The 20,737-nt window shown below is 45.6% G+C and overlaps 2 protein-coding genes across 5 annotated transcripts in view; one reads left to right on the top strand and one right to left on the bottom strand.

Annotated features, from left to right (window-relative positions):
* LOC135899838 (uncharacterized) overlaps window positions 1-6,515 on the bottom strand; it is a 103,846-nt gene extending 97,331 nt beyond the window's left edge. The window contains exon 1 of the mRNA XM_065429216.1: window positions 6,153-6,515. Within this exon, the coding sequence (XP_065285288.1) occupies window positions 6,153-6,377 (225 nt within the window). The 5' untranslated portion in view covers window positions 6,378-6,515. The remainder of the gene's footprint in view (window positions 1-6,152) is intronic.
* The window catches only part of LOC135899836 (eukaryotic translation initiation factor 4 gamma 1-like), a 142,686-nt gene continuing 128,460 nt past the window's right edge, over window positions 6,512-20,737 (top strand). For 2 of the 4 annotated variants that reach the window (XM_065429209.1, XM_065429208.1), the window contains exon 1: window positions 7,357-7,729. In XM_065429209.1, the coding sequence (XP_065285281.1) occupies window positions 7,594-7,729 (136 nt within the window). In that variant the 5' untranslated portion in view covers window positions 7,357-7,593. Of the gene's footprint in view, window positions 6,597-7,356; window positions 7,730-20,737 lie in introns of those variants that run through there. The other 2 variants (XM_065429212.1, XM_065429210.1) reach the window with 2 other exon arrangements.

Here is a 20,737-nt window from a genome sequence, read left to right as displayed (position 1 = left end):
GGCTCATACCTCAATGGTGGCTGCCCGGGCGCGCCCAAGGGATGAACTGAGTGATTGCAATATGCAACGCATAAAATTGATAGCACGGGATACCTTGCACGCACAGGGTAGATATGCAGGTTTTAAGGTAGAGTGAAAATATTAGGGAGATATAGACAAACCGCCAGACTGATGAATGTGTAGTAGATTACTTGATTAAATCAAGCAGCCTATGTGACTATTTGTCGCCGCCCCCCTCCCGTTGCAATAGGGATGCCGGTAAATCATCATCATCATCATGCACTCAATTCCTCCGAAACTGCGCTTCGAATTCCGGGTATGCTCGTGGGTATGCCTTTCTCTGACGCGCCGTAAGGAAGCAACAAGAGGAAACTCGGCGATAGTTACACATCGCCCGCTGAACAGTGCTATAAATGGCTAATCCGGATGAAATAATAATAATGATAATAACAACAACAACAACAACAACAACAACAACAACAACAACAACAACAACAACAATAATAATAATAATAATAATAATAATAATAATAATAATAATAATAATAATAATAATAATAATAATAACACCTCAAATACAAGTAGTCTCCTCCTGACCAATGATTAAACAAACCTGAAGACTTCTACAAACAAGCACCTTCCCTACACCACTACTCGTGCACCGAATACAACCAGAAGCATACTCATCACAAAGTAAGGCATGAAATGCACCACGTGCAGACCTCCATCACATTATAGGGACATGCCCATCGGCTGCAAACAATATCAGACGCAACATAAACTACAATGCTAAAACAACAACAACAACAACAACAACAACAAAACCTGAGCAGTAGTGGGAGGCTATACTGCTCAGCGAATGCCCAGAAGACCAGCTCTGGGGCTGTCCGGCTGGCGGAGGACGCCGCTACGGTTAAAGGCCTGGCCTAGCTGTTTCTGATGGAAAGGAGAGCTTCACGGGGCTAGCCTCCCAAGCCTCTCCGTTCCCATTTCCAATCCAGCAGGGATATTTCAATAAGGATGTTTGATCTCTCTCTCTCTCTCTCGCGGGTATGCCCAACACCGCCTAGACAAGAAGGCCTGAGCGCTCGGCGAGTGACGTCACGGAGAAGAGGCCGGCGGCGTACTCGGGGATACGGGTTGCGTGAAGGGATAACAACCTTATGGGCAACGTTAACCAGAGCGCAGTTATCGTCTTTCTTTAGGCGTAGTTGAGCAGATGTCCCGCAGAGAACAGAGGGTGCTCCAAGATTATTTTATTTATGCAAAACTATTTACGCGCCGCATTATTAAAAAGCCCGTCCATAAAAAATGAAATGGTTCAACCTTAGGATTGAGAACGAATTTCGGGTAAATGATGACAGGGAGCATGACTTATATTGAAAAGTCACAGTGCTGACCTCTTCTTCAGAGTAGCTTCTATGCCTTGATTTATCGTCGGCGTCAAAGAGTTTGCCGTTCGTGCGACCACAAAAGTTCAACAAAATGGTAGCGCCGCACCATAACACATATCTCATGACGACTTCACTGGCGTGCCCTTCTTCACATTCGGGACACATGTATTTATGCCAGTCTAGATTAGGCTCTAAAGGAATAATTTCGCTTTCGAGGAATTATTACACACAGTACCGCTGTCCACATATATACAACACCTCAAATGAGTTTAGCAATGGAGATACAAAACATTCGTGCAACTATTTACAAAGAAACAGCTGCCCTATTCCGCACAATTTCAGCTTTTCTCTTCTTTGCCTTAACATTGGCACCCAATATTCTGTCATTGATTTTGCGGAAACATCAACGCATGATTTTTCGGCCCCGATTTGTATTTGCTCCAGAAATCGGGCACGCAGCACTTATCAGGCATATCCTGGCATGAACGTGATCCGCATATTGCGGCAATGAAGGCTTGCCTGAGACACAACCGCAATCGCAGCACAAACGCAGAGCACGGTTCACGTCCAGAAAAAAAAAAAAAGTGCTCGGAAGCATGTCGCAGCATGCCAGGACTTTTCTAACCCCGAGGCATATCCAAGGAGCGGCAGGGTTCCCGGAACTAATTGAATTGTTATCGCCGTCGCCACACACTCAGTCTTCCGCGTCTCATTCTCAACACGGGTGCGCCGCTCGTAGCTTCGTAGCACGCTGCACGGAACTTCTGTGTGGGCCTCTTTTGCGTGACGTAGCTCAAGGGGAGAGGGTACAGCCAGAAGGCCTTAAGTTCCCTAGAGGGTGTTGGTATGGGGCCTTTCTCTGACGCGTCATAAGCAAGCAATAGGAGGGAACTCACCGATCGTTACACATTGCCTGCCGAACAGTGCTCGAGATGGCTAACCCGAATAATAATAATAATAATAATAATAATAATAATAATAATAATAATAATAATAATAATAATAATAATAATAATAATAATAATAATAATAATAATAATAATAATAATAATAATAATAATAATAATAATAATAATAATAATAATAATAATAATAATAATAATAATAATAATTTTATTATAGAGGTCATGAACAGCCACGGAGCCTTCGTATCGGTGCACTTAAAGAGTAATACGCAGGGCAAAATGCACAAAGAAGAGATATATGTGACAGACAAAACAATGCAAGATGGAGAAACAATTGATAGGGAAACGGAACACGATGAGGCAGGCGTAAGAGGGAGTTAATCATACAGTATGATTATCCACATTTGTACAACAGATAGGAAATGCACTCTGGAATATAACCAATACAGGAAGAACACTTATTTCATGTTCTTTGGAGTCGAGCTATAGGACAATCTTAAAAGCAACAAGGGCCGTGAGGAAAATGTGGAATGTTGCCCGGTACACTTTTGTGGCGCGGAAAATTGCCCATGACTGAGAAGCCTGGGGCAATTTACAATGCCATTACGGGCCACCTTGGAACAAAAGGCCTGACTTAATACGTCCTGATTTTACAGGTGTGAGTTGAAGTATATTTCAGAGGGCTGGACCATGGTCGCCAGAACGGCGAATTTGGTGCTCGAAAATAGATATCAATTTATTTTGGACGCGTTCACCGAGGACAGAATTAGACTTGCACGTTCCGCCCCAAACTAGAGAGGCGTACTCTATAGTAGTGGAAGGCACACAATAGAGTACACTTTCATAAAGGCAGCAGGGGAGTGGAAGTCACGCGATATACGGAAAAAAAAAAAGCAGGGGCACGAAGGGCACATTGTTTCGCGTATTTAGCGTGTGAACAGAAGCTTAGCGTTTTGTCGATGCACACACCAAGGTAATCCATTTTACCGACCCCGGGCAACGTAGCACCCCGAAGGGTGCACGGAAATTGCATCTGACATGTTTTGTACGTATATATAACTTATTACCTTAGTTTTTAATCATTTAAAGTAGCTTATTGTTTCTGCACCAGTGTGAGAGTGAAAAAAAAAAAAAAGCCTTTTTGGAGGTCAATGCAGTCCTGAACACTGTTGGCAGTCTTAGATAGCTCGAAGTCGTCAGCATATCAGCATATAAAAGGAATTAATTAAGATGGTTTAACTGGAGACGAAATGTCATTTATGAACTGTAGGAAGGGAACAAGAACAGGTCTTTGAGGATTTCCGCTACTGACCTCATAGCTAACAGGGCTCGATCTGTCCGTTAATGCCAACGAAGCACGATCTATTGCTTAGGTAGTTTTATCTAGGCCTGTTTGCCCCGCTTTTCTGTTGTGCACCGCGGTCTTTCAGTTTTATTGTAGTTTTTGGTTCTTAAGAAAACCAATGAGGGAACTTCTACTTTTTTTTAGCGGTTTTGTAGGTATGAATATGCGCACGCAATACTACTACTACTACTACTACTACTACTACTACTACTACTACTACTACTACTACTACTACTACTACTACTAATAATAATAAAAATAATAAAATAATAGTACTGATTATATAAGTTCTGTTTATTTGAATCTCCTAATTAACAGTGCGTGCCGACCGATTTCTTAGTGGCAGAGTACTTACTACATGTTATTTGGAGTCAAGCCATAGGACAATCTTTAATGGAACAAGGCCATGAAGAAAATGTGGAATATTGCCTTGTATGCTTTTGTGGCGCGGAATATTGCACGTGATTAAGAAGATATGCCCTCGTTTTATACTGCTAGGGCAGTAGGCATGTACAGGTACGTGAGCTATCCTTGCGATTTTCTTGACTTCTAAATAATAATAAAAAAAATAATTTAAATTCTCGTGTGCTTAGTAATGGAATTTTCATTACGCCCCCCCCCATACCAAGCTCTACGCCCCCCCCCCCCGCCCCCCAGAAAAATAATAATTGAGAAGTGCTGCAATTGTAAGCTTTTTATCCACCCGTTTTTACATTTGGGTATAAAAATAAAACGACAAAAAAAATAACTGATGCAATTAGGGAGTTAAAACTTCTGTCAAATGTTGTTCGCAGAAGGGCACTGAACTAAAACGATAACGCTCGTCATTGAAGTTTGTTTCAAAATAATATTTTCCACATTGGCATCCCAATCGGGATCGAATTCCTCGATCGTGACTGGCTCCTTTGCGCAAGCGGCGGAAGGTGAACCAGTCGCGGTCGTGAGATTCGGTACCGATCGGGTGTGGAGAGCGACCGAAAGTGTGCCGTGCGATTTCGATCGCGATCGAGCCCGATCGGGGCCAATCTTCTAGACCGTGAGATGAGACAACCGAGATTGAGAAATTCGATCGAAATCGAAAATGCACCGTGTGTCTGGAGCATTTAGGCGAATTCAGGAGATATTGCGGGAATGTGCCTGAACTCTGAAAAACGAATATGAACGAGAAGGAGGGAGAAACTGAGGCGCCCGATTAAAAAAAAAGGAAAAACAAATTAGAAGTCACAACGATTTGAAGCCAAAAGAACGTAGGATGTGGATTCGATCACGCCGGCGGCAAATTGTTTGTTCGGCCACTTTAATTTTTTACCTTACCATTTATACATTTCAATTAAAGACAGCAATTAATATCCCCTATGCCCTCCTTGACTTCATTAGGAAAAGCACGTGTGCGTGATTCTTGTGGCCGACTATTTATTGCCTGTGCAAATCAAGATAACAAGTGATAACAAGCTAAAACTAATTATTGCTTCCAAAAAGAAGCAGAACGAATTGCGCAACGACTTGACTGAAGTTGATAGGGACGACCTCTTTACAGCAAAGGTGTACCGCGGACATCAAATGGTGCACCTCAATGCTATGTTGCCGAAAAACGGATACCCGAGCTAATATTTTATGTCGGGTTATTTGAACATATGCAAAGTAACACACCCCCTGATAAGGCGCACGCTGAGGTGCGTCAGCTCGGCACTGAATGCCGTCAAACTGTTGCAACGGACACTGTGAAGATAAGAACGATCCTCAGAATTCGCTTGGACAAGGCGTACGCTTATCTATAGGAGAGCACTCTTCGGATGAAGATGAAGTAATATAACGAGAGAAAAAAAAAAGGAACAAGGGGGAGGAGAGGGCACGTTCTTCTTTTTTTTTCTCCGTCACTGACACGATAGACACAGTCTTCAGAAGCCGCTAGATTGCGACCATGTATTGAACTTGAAGAACGCTTCTCCGATGCCGCCGCATTTTCGCCCGAACGGATGAGTTTACCCGTGCTCAGGATTAATTTCGAATAAGAACAGCGTTAAACGGTACACGCCAATGTGTTTTGCCGACACTTCAGCTGTATCTGCCGGCTGGTCAACACAGAGTACAGGGCGACAGCAACACCCACGAGAAGTCGTCTGCTTCAATGCCGTGCGCTTCCACACTTGCCATGAAGAAATATTCACGCGTGCACATTCACAGTATGGAATGCTAAGGTGTTCCCTTCAACAGTGGACCACACTGTACGCGTGATGCCTGCGCATCTGCGTGACAATCAGTAGACGAACGGCACAATTAGCCCCACATCGCAAGCGATCGTTAGAAACCCAACAAGGCGAGTAAGCGGAAGTGAACCGAATTTCCGCGATATCGAAATCGCGCTATAGCGCGAGCCATCACCTCAAGAAGCCGCAAACTTCGATTCGCTCAAGCGACAGCTGCACGCAGCCTGCAGACTTTTGGTGCAATCAGCTACCCTGCGATTGCAAGCTAGCCAATTACTACGTGCTCTAATGAAACGCTTACCTGCGTCAGTGGCCGAAGATCTTTATCCGGGGTAGCCGCCGCGTTTGACGGATGGCGCCAATAGCAGACGACGAAGGAAACCACGGCGACGAAGAGCGCTTCACTCCGACGCCGAGCCATGCTCGCGCCGTGCGGCTTGCCTTTTTCCTCACTCCTCACGTTCTGCTCTCTCCACCGCTTTTGAGACAAGTTCATTGCGGCGGGAAAAAAAAGAAAACGGGCCATCACACTCGCTCGCCGAAGAGCGCAACAAAACCGAAATGAAAAACCGCCCCGAGAGACGACACGTGCGTGTGGGTACGTGGCGCCCTCTGTGCAAAGAGACGAAAGGCGCCGGATCGACGAGCAGACGTCGCGTCGTCGTGCGCATCAACGCGTATCCGCCGGCGTTGTGAGGTCTCAAGGCTGCGTGTTCTGCGTCGAAGAAGCCCGAAGAAGACTCTCGTATCCTTTCACGTCTACGGAAAAAAAGGTAAATTTAGATAGAAAAAATGTCAGTTACTGACGGTTACGCTGGATTCTCGGGTTTCGTTTCAACGGCGTAAGCTACTCTTCGCGGCGCTACGTTGCGGGTTACGTGTGATAACGGCGCAGTTGGCAGCTCCGTAGTTCGCCTTGCCGAGTGCCCTCGGCTCAGTTATCTGCCGACAACAAACCGAATTAGTTACGATTTTTCTCAATCGCATTTGGCCATACGTGGGCCTTCGTGCCCGCATGCCGTAGCGGCTACGTCGCGCACCTGCGGCGCGACACATGTGCGCGCGCGTGTCAATCTGGTGTCTCGTGGCACTTTGGCCGGCGTCGAAAAATTTCTCGAGAAGTACGAGTTCTTTCGCGTCGACGTTCGGCGAATTGCGTACGTCGGCTTTTTTCGCAGTAGCGCGAAGGCGTCGAGCTGCGTTTATCGCCATAGCTTGCTACGCCGTACGTTTTACGAGCGGTACTAGCCCGTCGCCTCGAACGGTATAACGAAGAAAAAAAAAAGTAAAAACTACCACGTACACGCTCTTTCTCGCGTTGGAAAGTCGAACTAAAAAATATTAACGCTTCAGAGCAGTGAACATATTTTTGAGCTAGTATAAAAAAAAGTGCAGTCCAACAAGTTTTCCCAAATCGGCACTTTTTTTTTTCGGTTTCGGTGTATAAAGCGACCGCTACACATTTAGACCGGAAGTTGGACCGCGGACAGGAAGTTGAAAAAATACGTCGTCTTGCGGTGGGTACGCGCCGAAGGCAGCCATATTGTTCACTTGATGTAAAATCTCATCCAATCGAAGGGCTAAAATAATTAATTCTAGCTTTTGTGAATATTATGTCGAAGCTCTGATGTCTACTCTAGGGCCTAGAGTGGTTATTTTATGAGTGTGCGATCGGCAACGACCCGTATGAGGCATCGCTCTTCACCTATGAGGACCCCAATCCATCCCTGTCTCGCTTTGCAATGAGCCTACCTCAGAAGTCAAAATATTCTGGGGTTTCGCCAAACATAGCGCAGCAGTCAAGAGGACCTCACACGTATCCTTTTCGCGGATTTGGGCCTCGGATCTACCCGCAGTGTGTCGACGAGCCGCCGAAAGGTTTGACTTTGGCTCATTTTTAACCCTAAACTCCGCGATATTTTTTCCCCCTTGGTCGGCGGACGCTCGCAGGGGCCGTCGACTTTTTAGGCCTAGGCGCATGACCCGCCGTCGTCGCTTTGAGCGTGACTGTTTTCTTTGTTGTTTTATCCTCGCGGGCCACCCCGGCGTTTAGCCGGAGCGTCCGATTACGAGACGCGGCTTTCCTGCGACGTCGACGATTTTGCGGGCCACTTTCGGACCGTCTAGTGTCGCACAGAGGCGAGCATTTGGCTGCCGACGTCGGCGGCGTAACATCTGGGTTCATGGGCCGCCAAAAACCGCGCGGCGCCACGGGAAGTTGTTTCAGTTTTGCGAACTCCCGCGTAATTGTCGGCAGAAAACGTCGCAGGCGGTGTCGTGTCCCGGGAGTTTTCGCGGCGAGCGGTGCCTTCTCGGTCCCGACCGACCGGCGATCGGAATTTTGCGGACGCGGCCGCGCGGTGACCCTGACTGCGATTTCGCTGGCCCAAATATTTGGGTCAGCGGACGCCTCTCTCGCGGTCGGCGGGAGACGAGGCACCGCTCACGTCACGCGTGCGAAACTCGCGGGGGGGCCCAGCGGCGTTCCGAGATCTTCCCTCGGGGGGTGTCCCCGTGCCTGCAGCCTAGAGCTTTGGCAGCCGCGGTCAAGCGATGAGACCCGGCCAAGGCCGGCCGCACCCCGCCTCCTCGGGTCTATCAATGGTTGCGCCGTGGCCCCGCGACGAGCTCATCGGCGTTACACCCCCGAGCTGGAAACCCCGGGCCCAGAAACGCATCGCCGCCGGGTTTCAGTTCGTTCTTGTCAACGCGTACAGCCGGAAACCGGCCTCCTGTGCGTCGGGGTTTCGAAGCTGTCGGGGTCGTTCAGTTGTAGTCGTGGCCTTGGCCGTGCCGCCTTGTTCGAGACACCTTCGGTTCTCAGCCGAAGAGTTTACGAACGGTCTGTGCACGCTTTTGATACGCGTTGAGGCCGGAACCGGCCAGCCGAGATGTTTTTCTGCGATGTTCGTGAGCCGGGCAAGCCGTTTATCGGGGTCGGTAGATTGGAAGTGGTACATTGTCGACTCCCCGCATAAAGAATGTGTCAGTGTGGCAGCCCGTCGGTTAGCGCCGGCGTCCTTGATCGTGGTTTAAACTCCTGTAACGTGGACGAGGCTAGCCACTTGTCATTTTTGAACTGTAAGCACCCAGCTGTCATTGAACTCGAAGCTGTCAAACTGCTTGGACTGCTGCCCATCACGACTTCACGGCACGTGGGCTATTACACTACCGCAGCCACTATTACTTTGGAAATTCATTTCGTTCTCCGCCGTAGTATTTAGTGATTTGCTTGCGTGCCACAACCAATTGTTATTTTCACAAACTTGGCATGATTACCTGTTCAGTAACCAGCAGTGCATTGGAATTACCAGATCCATGCTTTTGGGCGAACAGTTTCTAGTGTTTTTCGATTTGGGCCCTTTTGAACATAGATTGCTTCATGTAACATTAATCGTAATTGTACTAAAGCAGGCGTTAGTATTGATGTGCATCTTCATTTTGATTGGCACAACTTGTGCAAGCATGTGCATTTATTTTTTCAAGCAGTTATCACTGATTCCATTGTTAGTTCGTTGTGGTATTAAGTGAACAATGAAGAATGCTCATCATATATGCAGGAGATATGCTGACATGAAGAAATCCATCGAAGTGCATGCTTGTCCTGCGTGTGAAACATGCATTCCATATGTGCTTCATTCTCTTTTGTTCCCTGTGCACGGGTTGGGGTCAGGTAGAGGTTGCAGAGCCGATCCCCCCACATGTGTCAATGTTAAAAAGCAGCTGAGGCAAAGTTTTCGCGTAACACAACCTAACTCAAGGATTAAGGCTAGAGAGATTAAAAATAAGTCTGCATGCTACAAGGATGGGCTTGATAAGATGTCATCTGCACCTGGTCACTTCTGTCCTTCAGGTTATTTGCAACAGCTCTGTGAACCAGCATCTGTGGCGATCCTTGCTGTTTGGTAAAAGCAGTCCTCTTCATTAAAACTTCCTTCTGGGCGAGTTGTCTTGTACTTGTTACTTTGTTGATGCATGTGTTAGCACTGTTACAATTTTCATATCAGTCCTCTTCCTCGTTTCGAAGGCGTAGCTGCTTGTTTCGTGCCAGGCTGTCTTGTCAGAGGGACAAGACTGGTGTAGCATTTGTGGGGTCGTCTTGAATCTTATCAGAAGTTCAGAACCTTCTCCCCGATTCTACATACTTGTAGTGAGGGCATCCTTAACCTTGGGTGTGGAGGGCATTTTGTTCGGTGCTGGCATGAGTCATTTCTTGTTAACGGTGTAGACAGAGCACTGTGTGCGCACCCCCCTGTTATCCTTAATCTTGTTGGAGAGAGGGAGCTGGGGGGTGTCCTTTTGTCTCGGCCTGGCACTGAGGTCGTGCTTGCTAGCAGCGCAGACTCGTTGCACTTCGCTGGCTGATGGAAAACTATTTTGACCCCTACTTCCATCTAAGAGGAAGGCGTGACATCGCGTACTTTGAACATTGGGGTCAGTATCATCAGCATCTCTTTTAGATGGCTTTCTTTGCATATCACCCGTTCACCATCCCCTCCCCCCCCTTCTATGATTTCTTGTATTGTACTTAAGGGCCAAAGCATCTCTTCATTGCTCATTGCAGTGCATTCCATTTCCAAGAATGGTTGTCTAAAGTTTGCTCTGGGCTCACTTTCTTTAATCGTGTAGTGAGGTAGTCGTTAGAAAGCTTATCGCGATGCATTGTTGCGGCAGTTGTGCAGAAAGCGAACAAGGGGCTGTTTGGTAGCAATACATTTAATATACAACCTCGCAAGCAGCTTCGGCATTCTTAGTTGTGTGGGAGGATTTAGTGTTAGTAAATATAAAGCGCTCCTTCAATGTGTGGTCCTTATGTACAGCCGCGGCCACGTCTGTGAAGAGCGCGCGAGCAGACGGCTTTGCTCTGCGGGGCGACACCGTGCGGCAGTTGCGGGATTTGACGCGCTGTGCACAGGAGCATGTGCGGCCTAATAGACATGCAGGTCGGCGCACGCTGCTTTAAACCAGAAATTATGTTGGCAAGCGCACGTGTTTTGCCGGTTATGCGCATTACCCGAGGGCGCCATCTTACTACGGGCGATGACAAGGGAATTGCGCACGTGAGTGATAGCGTGTGCGATTCTGTCAGGACACTTGATATGAAAAACTATTGCTTCACCAATCCCAGATAATGTTATTGGCCAGTGAAATGACAACATCGCATGCGTGCTGCCTATATTAGACATAGAAGTCAAACCTTTTCGCAGAATCTATTCGCAATAGCTCCCCGAGTCACAGTGGATGAGCGACGCGCAATTGCTATTATGGGGTGCACAATGTCCGAAAGAGCGATAGAGTCGGGCGCGTGTTATCAGCTGAAACCCGTACTCTTTTGGCATGGCGATACCGAGAGCGCCCTGAGGAAGCGTACACATTCGGTTAAACGACTGCCCATTTCAACGTTGCCACTTGTGCAATGCAGTTCTGCATGTATATTAGGCCACGCATGCACCTGGGCAGAGTGCGTGAGATCCCGCGACTGCCGCACGGTGTTGCCCCCAGAGCAAGGCCGTCTGCTCGCGCGCTCTACACAGACGTGGTCGCGGCTGTACTGTCTCCTAAATGTAGTCAGTTGACAGCTTACATAGAAAGTAGTCTGATATTTCATTACCTTTGTGATGGCGAAGCTTTGCATTGTTGTTCTTCAGTTATGTTGATGCAAAAGGGGGCTTTTTTGATAGCCCACTTCAATATGGCATTGAAACATGCAGATGCTAGAAGCTATGCGTCTGTCGCTGATATTTCATGGAAGTATTTTCTCATATCTTTGATTGACAGTTGGGTTACGTAAATTTGGGCTTACTTGTGAGGCGCCCATTGTTGTGTTGTACTGGTCACTTACCGCTTGTACAGACATGTAGAGTCTCGAAGAACAGATTACTGTGTTGCTAATGAAAGTGAGGTTCTACCTCTTCCAGACGTCAAACCTAATTAGTCCTTCATTTGGTTGAGTGGAAGCCTGCTAGCTCTTGCCATCATACATAGCAGCTGGGTGATCTTGACTTTATGTAAATTTCTTTATGCGAGTTTGCAGCTGTATTTAGTTCACTTGTGGACACCTACTATCTCGGTGCGTGGGCATGTATGTGTGAACAGCTGATGCCTCCGTAGCTCCTTGCAGGCTAAATTAAACCACTTCCAGATGGCACTGGGACATTGTCTACGCAGTTTTGCTTTCTGTGTCGGCTTATTGATCGAGGGTTTCGGCCTTATTTGCAGTGTGTCACTATGGGCATGTAGCACACTTGGTGTGCATAGCACAATGGAGAGCAGAATCCTATTCATCGTTAGATAGGCGTTGCTTCTCTGATGCAGATGGTGCACTGTGGATAGCGCTCGGTGTTTGCATAGTGTGCTCGAGCGTTGCACTACCAACCTAATAAAGAGCAATACCAGAGAGGGTCAGGAAACCGTGGAAGACTGTGTGACTTATGTAGGCGACTACTACCATTGCCCACAAGCATTGACTTTTAAAACCAAGCAGCAATTAAAAAAACATCGCGGTCTTCGTCTCGCAGTGCATCACTCGTGCGATTTAGGTGTGTGACCCACCGTATGTCAGCACTAGCGAACACCTCCACAACACCCTTTTTGGTAATTAATTGCACCTTAACTGTCAGAATCGGCCACAATGGTAGCATTGATTGAAGGGAGGGTGCACTCAGTTTCATATATAGCAGGCAAAGCTCAAAGGCTTCTCTTAGTGCTTGCATCCACAGCAAAATAATGGCTTCGCATATGGAAGAAAGATATAGACATGCTTCGTGTAATTTGATGTAAAATTGAGTCGTTTACATTGGAAAATGTGACATATCCATTACATGAAAGGTGTACAAGATCTGAACCTATGTGCCACCAAACAAAGTGCAGCGACATGTTTCTGCAACCAGCGGTAGCACTAAGGTGTGCATATGATGCGTAATTTGACATAATCTTGTGCTTACAAGTTATTGTCATACATGAAATAGCTTATTATTTGCAAAGTGTTGCACATCAAGTGCAACAGCGCTGCAAAATGTGCATGCAGAGCAACTGCACTGCCACAAAATGCGCAGGTTCTGTGGCGGTGGCAAGACCTATGAATTTCGTGCTGTTTTGCCTACTGGGTACGAAATGGAGCAAAGTCATCACTCAAAATACAGTAAACTTGTGCCCGTGTTTCTGCGAAACTGATCAAGGTGCCCACAAGAGTAGTCACACTTGAATGAATGTAACAGAAATGTGTTGCATAAACTTTTAAGTGTGTGGCATCTCATGTAGGTGTAAATTCGCCAGAAAGGCCTATCGCACACGGGTGCCAACATGGTCCCAATAGGGTTGGTTAGAACTAGATGCTCCGCATTTCAGCAGTGCATGTAAACAAATGTTTAAAATAAGGGAACATGAGGGCAGATTTACTATGGGATGGATGGGAACCAGCTGCGTCTGCTGCTGAATATGGAAACTAACTTCACGGCTGATAGAGCAAGCTGTTGACAATTTCCTGCCATAGCGGATAGAGCATGCTGTTGACGATTTCCTGTCGGCAAAAGGGGTCCAATAGGGGTGGGTTGAGATTAAAATTCTGCATTTCAGCGGTGCATGTAAGCAAATGTTTAGATTCCAGAAACATGAGAACAGATTCACTACGTGATGGCAACTGACTGTGGCTGCTGCAGAATATGGAAACTAACTTCACGGCTGATAGAGCAGGCTGTGGACGATTTCCTGTCACCTGTGAGGGAGTGTCGGTGCAAAATTGTAATACATGCTAGAAAAGTATCATTTTTAACTATACAAAAGGTATGTCAGCAAGTTACTTTATTTGCAGCTTCAGCCTGACCAGGATGCACTTTCAGAAGAGGCTGAAGCAACTGCATTTGGCTACTTTCTCGACCTGGTAGTGATTGTAGGCACTGTGACAAAAATTTGGTTAAGGTGCAGTACGGTATCTGTGAAATAAATGGCAGCAGAAGAATGGGCATGCCCTCCATAATGAACCTAGCTGACAAGCCTGTGCTTTTGGTGCGTTTCACAACCCACCTACATTTGTGCGGGATGTGTGCCGAGTAAAATGGGGCCTTATAATGTAAGGATTCCTTTTGCTCAATCCTATTCCTTTATTATCCATTGCTCACATGGGGCTGATCGGGCTGGTAATTGATGTGGAGCCACTGATGAGGTTCGAAAAGGAAAATACCATTTCACCACTCTCCGAGCGCATATGCAAGTGTCCCTTCCTGCACCAACAGGACAGTAGTCCTCACTGCTGTGGTGCAAGGCGACATTGAGGGAAAGGCCGAGGAGAATGACATTTGTGGACTTTTCCAGTGAACCGGAGGCACATCAGGGATGTTCATCCTTTGAAGCCCACTCCCATAGAATCTTATTTTGGCCTCCCCGCCTTTCGATCTCATGGTTTTGTCATGGTACAAACATTACACACTGTGTTTACCAAGTTGCCCTCCAACATACGAAGGACTACTATTAGCTAAGGACTTCTGCCAGCATGCTTTGCAGCAGGTGAAATCGATCAATTGGAACACCATCGTTACATTACCTCCACCTTAGGTTTTGTTGAAAGAGAGTGCTCATGCGCATTCCTGTGAACGGTGACACATCGGTGAAAATGCAATACAGCAGGTCACTTCGATATGCTTCTACTGTATTCATGTAAAAGCGCATATGAAAGTTCCTTTGGAAACAGTGTCAAAAGATTGGTCATTTCGTACATCTATTCTGAGATCAGCTGTTCCTAGATTGTTATTGTATCAGATTTTACGGTGAAGCTGTCTGTGGCTACGATATGGGAAAATGTGTGTCTGAGATGATGACAAAAACAAATTGTCATGTGGGCCAATCCTGGTGATAGTGCAGAAAGGGTCCAAGCTCAACGGCACACATACCCCGTGGACTTGGGCACCTGTAACGTGCCCTTGAACTACCCTTGTCGCACGTAGGACCCAAGGAGGTCCTAGGCACAAGGGTAAGGACAGATGTTTTTGAAAAAATGTTTTGTACAACTTTTTTCAAAAAGGACTGTTAAAGCACTCTCGGCACCAGCTGCGCAAATGCGCTAGTGCAACGGCTTGTGTGTCTGTTGTCGTCTTCCACTGCTGATTCCGTCGTGCAAAGAAACTATCATCATCAGCAATGACTCGAGCATCGTCGTCTTCCACAGCTGGCTCCATTGCCACTCATCATTCCATAGAAGAGTCTGATGCTGGGCCTGTTGGTACATAGCTTGACAACGAAACGCAGCCTTCGAAGATGTGTACACAAGAGAGAAGACAACACATGCAGGGACTAGCAGCAGTTTAATGAAACACTCGGGTTGAAAACAGAAGGAAACCAACATGCACAGGCGCCATACAAAATTAGGCACTCATAAAAAACATAATTCTAGTGCAGAATTTCACTTATCCGTCTTAATGGGGAGGCTGCGTTTACAGGAGTATGAGCCATTGCTTAAGCAGGTATGAGTCATTCATGGACACATTTTATAACAGAGGTGATACGCGAATGTGTGCTTACCTATATCGGCATGACGACGACAGATTAGGACAATAAATATGTTCGTAGCTTTGTTCAATAATCTGGGTCACCTCTGTGTGGTGCACTAAACAGCTTTGCTGGTCATCTGCCTTCACAGAGTGGAATGGCTCATGATTTTTTTTTTACAGTCGATGCAGTTAGCAGAATTAGTTTTGCCGTAGTAATTATGCGGAACTACTACGGCAAAGTTTTGTCGTAGGATTGGACGTGCCACTGGAAGAGGCCATTGCTAAACGTAGGGCTGATGGTGAACCAAAATTTCAGCCCGAGTTTCATGAGCAGCAGAGAAAACTGTCTCAGAATTCTGGTACTAGTTTTGCACATGACCGAAACGTAAGCCTAGGCCTACACGTTTCTTTTGACAGCACTCCACATGCTAGATGCCATGGCGGGACATTTGTTGCTCCCTTGGCGGCATTACGTAGAGCTGCAAGGCCAGTTTGATTCACTCGCCACACATGCCGCAGTAGCATGTGGGACACTATACCACAGCCCTTGATTATTCGTGCAATAGTGCATTCCCTGCTTATTTTTTTTTTTTTATGCAGCATGGGTCAGGCATAATGTCATTTGTGCGGGGGTTTTATGAGGTGGTGCAGCCACTTCGCAGCCAGTGCTCACTCAATGAAGATCTCCAAAGTTCATGCGAAATCTTTCGAAGCCCTTGTAGCAATGTTCCCCGCATAGCTGGAATGGTCTGTAGCACATTTTGGGCACTGCATATTGTGCTTTGGAGGGCTCATCGATTGATATACAATGTTGGGTCTAGTGAGCATCATTTCATGGTGCAGTACCACATTAAAACTTTAAAGATTCATGGAAAGGACACAACTTCATTGTGTAAGCTGAAACGCAGTGAAGCTTTTGCACATGTCCAGTCGCTGCACGATTCGATCAAGCAGATGTCATGGCCTGCATTTCAGTGTTTGTTTGAGAGCAGGTGCTTGAAACATGCTGTACCCGCACCTTCTGCAATTCATCACCTACTTTTCAGGGCTGGATAATTGTACGAGAATCGAGCATGTCCATTTGTGCAAGTGGTGTGAGTTTTTAAAGAGTGCCGACATATTTTTGAAGTATTAACTATGCCATGTGCTTCACACGCGTATAAGTAGCTGTGAAGATTGGGGGAAACCTCGAAGATGTTTTAAATTGACACTGAAGTTTATCTCAAATTGTCAGAACTGATTTCATCAACATTATCGTTACGGCTTGACACAGAGCAAAATTTGTTGACGTTGTGTAGACTTATGGCTAGATGGGATGATGATCATAAAGGAAATGAATGAGTGCTGTGCATGTTTGTTCTAGCTTGTGTGGCCTTGGCAGGGCTCGCAGTGTTGAAGGGATCACTGCCATGATGCATCGACCTTAATGAGTGCCAAAACTGAAACTGATTTGTAAAAGCAAGTATAGTAAATTATAATAGTAGAAAATGCCATTTTAGTAGTCCTGCAAAGCTCCAGAACTCTAGTATTAATGATTTTCACGTTTCACATCATCACTTAGTGTTCTCAATTAAGAAGGTACAGCATCAAGCCATTCTTGAAAAGCTTTATGCAACATTGTTAGCGTCTACATGTCCATTTCTGCATGGCATTATACATGTACACTTGAGTAGCGCTTGCAATGTACTGCTGCGACAGCCGACTGGCAAGGCTAACACCCGTTATTACAGAGCATTGCATATGTGTTCTTTGTTACACCAAGCAACTGTACTTGTTCACAGTCTAGATAGTTAATACCCCTGTCACACTGGGCGTTTTACTATCACTCGAATCGAGTGGTGTTCGGTGAAACGAATGTCATTCGCCCGCGGAGGTGCTACTCTCAAAAAATATCAATGGCGATCATCCCGAAAAAACGTGGTGACTAAAGTAGAACAAGGGAGGTATAAAGTGCTTGCATAAGTGCACATAAAGTTCTTGCTGATGCCTGATAAACCAAAACGTGCAACCAGGCACCCGAGTGTGTACAATATGGCTGACGAGCAGAGTGGCGGCGGCATGGGCGGGGGCCAGACGCTGCTGAGCTGGAGAGTAACAACATTTTGCGACAGCCTGTTGTACAGATTTTGTCTCGTTAAAGTAAAAACTCCATTAAAACACGGAAAAGTTATTTCTTTACGAGTACGGCTTTCAATTTGCAAACGCTCTGTCCTGTTTTGCTTTGTTTCTGGGGTTGAGAGTACACATGCGCTACGAGTGCGAAACTGAATGAGTTTCTTGAACTTATTCAATTGCAAAAGTCATTCGGTGCTGATGGCATTAAATTTCACTGTGTAGCAGCTGAATAATGTCATTCAATGCTAATGCCATTTAATTCGAATGACATTAAAACGATCAGTGCGACAGGGGTATAAGGTTTGTTTTAAACAACTGGTCCCTGCCGTAATGTTGGTGTAGTGTTTTCAAAACATTTCTTTGGACAATGGGTGTGCGTTTACCTCAAATAATCGGCAATTAACTGAATGTTGCTCTTTTGTGGGATTGAAGTATGCCTCTACATTTAAAGCTTTATTGAGGGCAAAGGAAGATTAGCTATTAGGTATTTGGTCACCCCTTCATGATACGTAATCCATTTTCATAGTTTTGAGACCTGTAAAATTGTTTGAGCTGTAGTATTTGCAGTATTTGCATCATCGGTAATTATATTTGTTCCAAAACACCTTATGGTGTAAGAACAGTTGGATGACTGAAAAGGTGGGAAATAAGGCTGTTTCCCATAGACTGAATATTGAACGACGGATTAGTTACAAGAAGCTTAAAAGAGCATTCTGCCAGAATTTTTTCTTTCCCCATTTTTTTTATAGCTGCCAAACCTGTAATTATGATATGAGGCAGGCTTCAATTTCTAGAACATGAAACAAATGATTAACTCTGACCAAAAAGAAACAAACAAAACATGCCAATTGGGTTGCAGCCTTAGGTGTGTTGAGCACGTCTCATCTGCACATTACGAATATTGGAGGTTGTCGCTACTTAGTATCAGAAACCACTGATGCACGGATCAGTCAGCCATGTGCAGCTGTCACGTCCCACGCTGTGATTGTTTGATTGAAAGCTGAGGGAATGAGGAGCTCGATGGAGGATAATAGTGGTACTCTGCTTTGAGAGATGTGACAGCAGGACTAGTCTTCGCTGGGCTAATATAACGGTTCTATCGCAATATATATATTTTTGCTTTGCCGTTAGTTTGAGTAGAGCAGCATATACATCACCGGGGTCAGCAGGTTTTGAACGGTCGATTTTTAATGAATAGGATTGAGTGGTAGGAGTCCTAACATTGTACTGGCCCTGGTGTCAAATGTGGAGAGGCACAGAATGTGGTTGGAAAGAATGGTTGGTCCAGCTTTGACGACATTCTCATGGTGTAGCTTGTGACCACAGCATTGGGCTGACTGACGAACGTCGGCAGTTTTTGATATTGTGGGGCCAGCATATCCAATTTCTGTTCTGTGGAAAGAGTTGGGCGGAAGAATAAACACCACGAAGCCACTTGCTGTGATCTTTGTACTAGTTGCATTTAAAAAGTACAATTATTTTGTGTATATTAGAGCAACTGATTCCCCATGCTATGCTTAAGTTGGCAGCTAGACTAAATTTCTGCCTGCTGCACCCATTTGAAGGGACACTAGACAAACACTTATTAGTTTAGACTGATTAAGTATCGTTTAAAAACATTTTCGTTTATTTCATGATAGTAGGTTGATTATTAAGTGAGAAAATGAATGCGGAAATCCCCACACTGCTATGTCAGTGTTGCGTCATGGGTATCGAGAGTATTCTTTCTGTATTTGAGCTGCCTTGGCTACCTGGCCGCCTAGGCGCTAGCAGACTGTCAAAACCTATAATGTGACTGGGAGCTGGCGCAGGAATTCCAGCGTTGGGGGTGTCACCCAACCTTCCTTTTAATGTGAAAGCATTAAGGGCCCCGTGTCGCTAATCTGGTGTTGGTGTCTGACGCCGGCATCCCCACGAATGAAGATTCCTGTATATATTTAGGCATATGTATATGCCATGCCTTGCTGTATGACATATGCTATATGCAGGTTGTATTGTGCTACGCCATTCTATCACTAAAGTTCACTATACCTTGTCTTAGATTCCTGACAAAGTTATTCCTAGGAATATTGAGAATGACAGCCCGCATGTGCATGTCATGAAACAGCACTGACAGCACATGCCTTTTATGGTAAATCTTCGCAGACCTGAATATCAAAAGTGCGAAACAATAACAGAAACCTGCTAATCGTGCAAGTATTTTTTTGATGCGGCTGTGCACTACCTCCGTGATCGGTGCACGCAAGAGGCCGTGTTTCTGTCAGAAAGCTTGCCTTTGTGCATAGCGTTTGCTGCCAGTGTTCCCAGGTAAACATTAAGGTTACATAAGCTGTAGTTGCTGGAAGGCGCGAGGAGCAGTCAGGGACATTTGAATACCATCACGTTCCGCTCTTGCAGGCAAAGCTTCAGCATCCTACAAGTTTTTTGCGCTCTTTTCTGGCTTACCAAGTGTCTTGTGCTTGGAGTGGTTTCTGGTATTGTAGAAAACTAATTTATTATACAGGTGAAATAATTTACGTTTTGTGTTCCTTTAAAGTAAACACAGAACAGTTCTCGAAGCCAGGAGACTAAATCAATGAGGCTGGTTGTCATTACTGTACTGGCTTGACCGCTGTCCTGTTTTTGTGGCACATTCAGGCACTAATGCCAGGTTCCCCTATAATATTCTTGGCATGTAGCTCTTGTGCTTCTCCGTGTGCTTGAGTGTGTTGAGATTGAACTTGATTGAGATGAAGCACCACTGTTTTGGTAAACCCTTCAAGGACGACACATACAGATACTAGTAATTTTCCATACGTGTAAGATACACCGAAAATAAGCACAATCAACTAAAAGGAAAGGTATCTTGCAGAAGCTTGCAGAGCACAACACCAGGCAGTATAAACTAGAAGCGTCTTTCACCCTGAGCCACCTATGGCTTAGTTTTGAATTTGTACAGACAGTTCTCATCAAGTGTGAACCATAGGTATGCATTGCATTTGTTTTACATTACGTCCGAGATACAACTGCAACCGGAGATCTTGCATCGGTCTGTTCTCTCAAAAGAAAGCCAGTCTCATGCGAAAGTTATTCTCCCTTGTTTTGCGTTCCTGCTTTAAGCCAACAAATGACGCTTGCTGCCTGTCATTCGGTGCTGGCAGAAGATATTTAGACAGAAACTCTGTACTTGATACTGAATGTCTACATGCAAAAAATTTTGTTTTCCTCGTCCATAGAGGGCTAATCATTCACAGCGTTAGTCCCATCTTGCGTGCTCTTAGTGCTTTAGTGGATTTAAATTGCACTTTTG

This window comes from Dermacentor albipictus, chromosome 2 (assembly GCF_038994185.2).
Source record: "Dermacentor albipictus isolate Rhodes 1998 colony chromosome 2, USDA_Dalb.pri_finalv2, whole genome shotgun sequence".
Taxonomy (NCBI): Eukaryota; Metazoa; Arthropoda; class Arachnida; order Ixodida; family Ixodidae; genus Dermacentor; species Dermacentor albipictus.
Note: the sequence above shows the minus strand (reverse complement) of the source record. Positions and strands in the feature narration are given on the sequence as shown.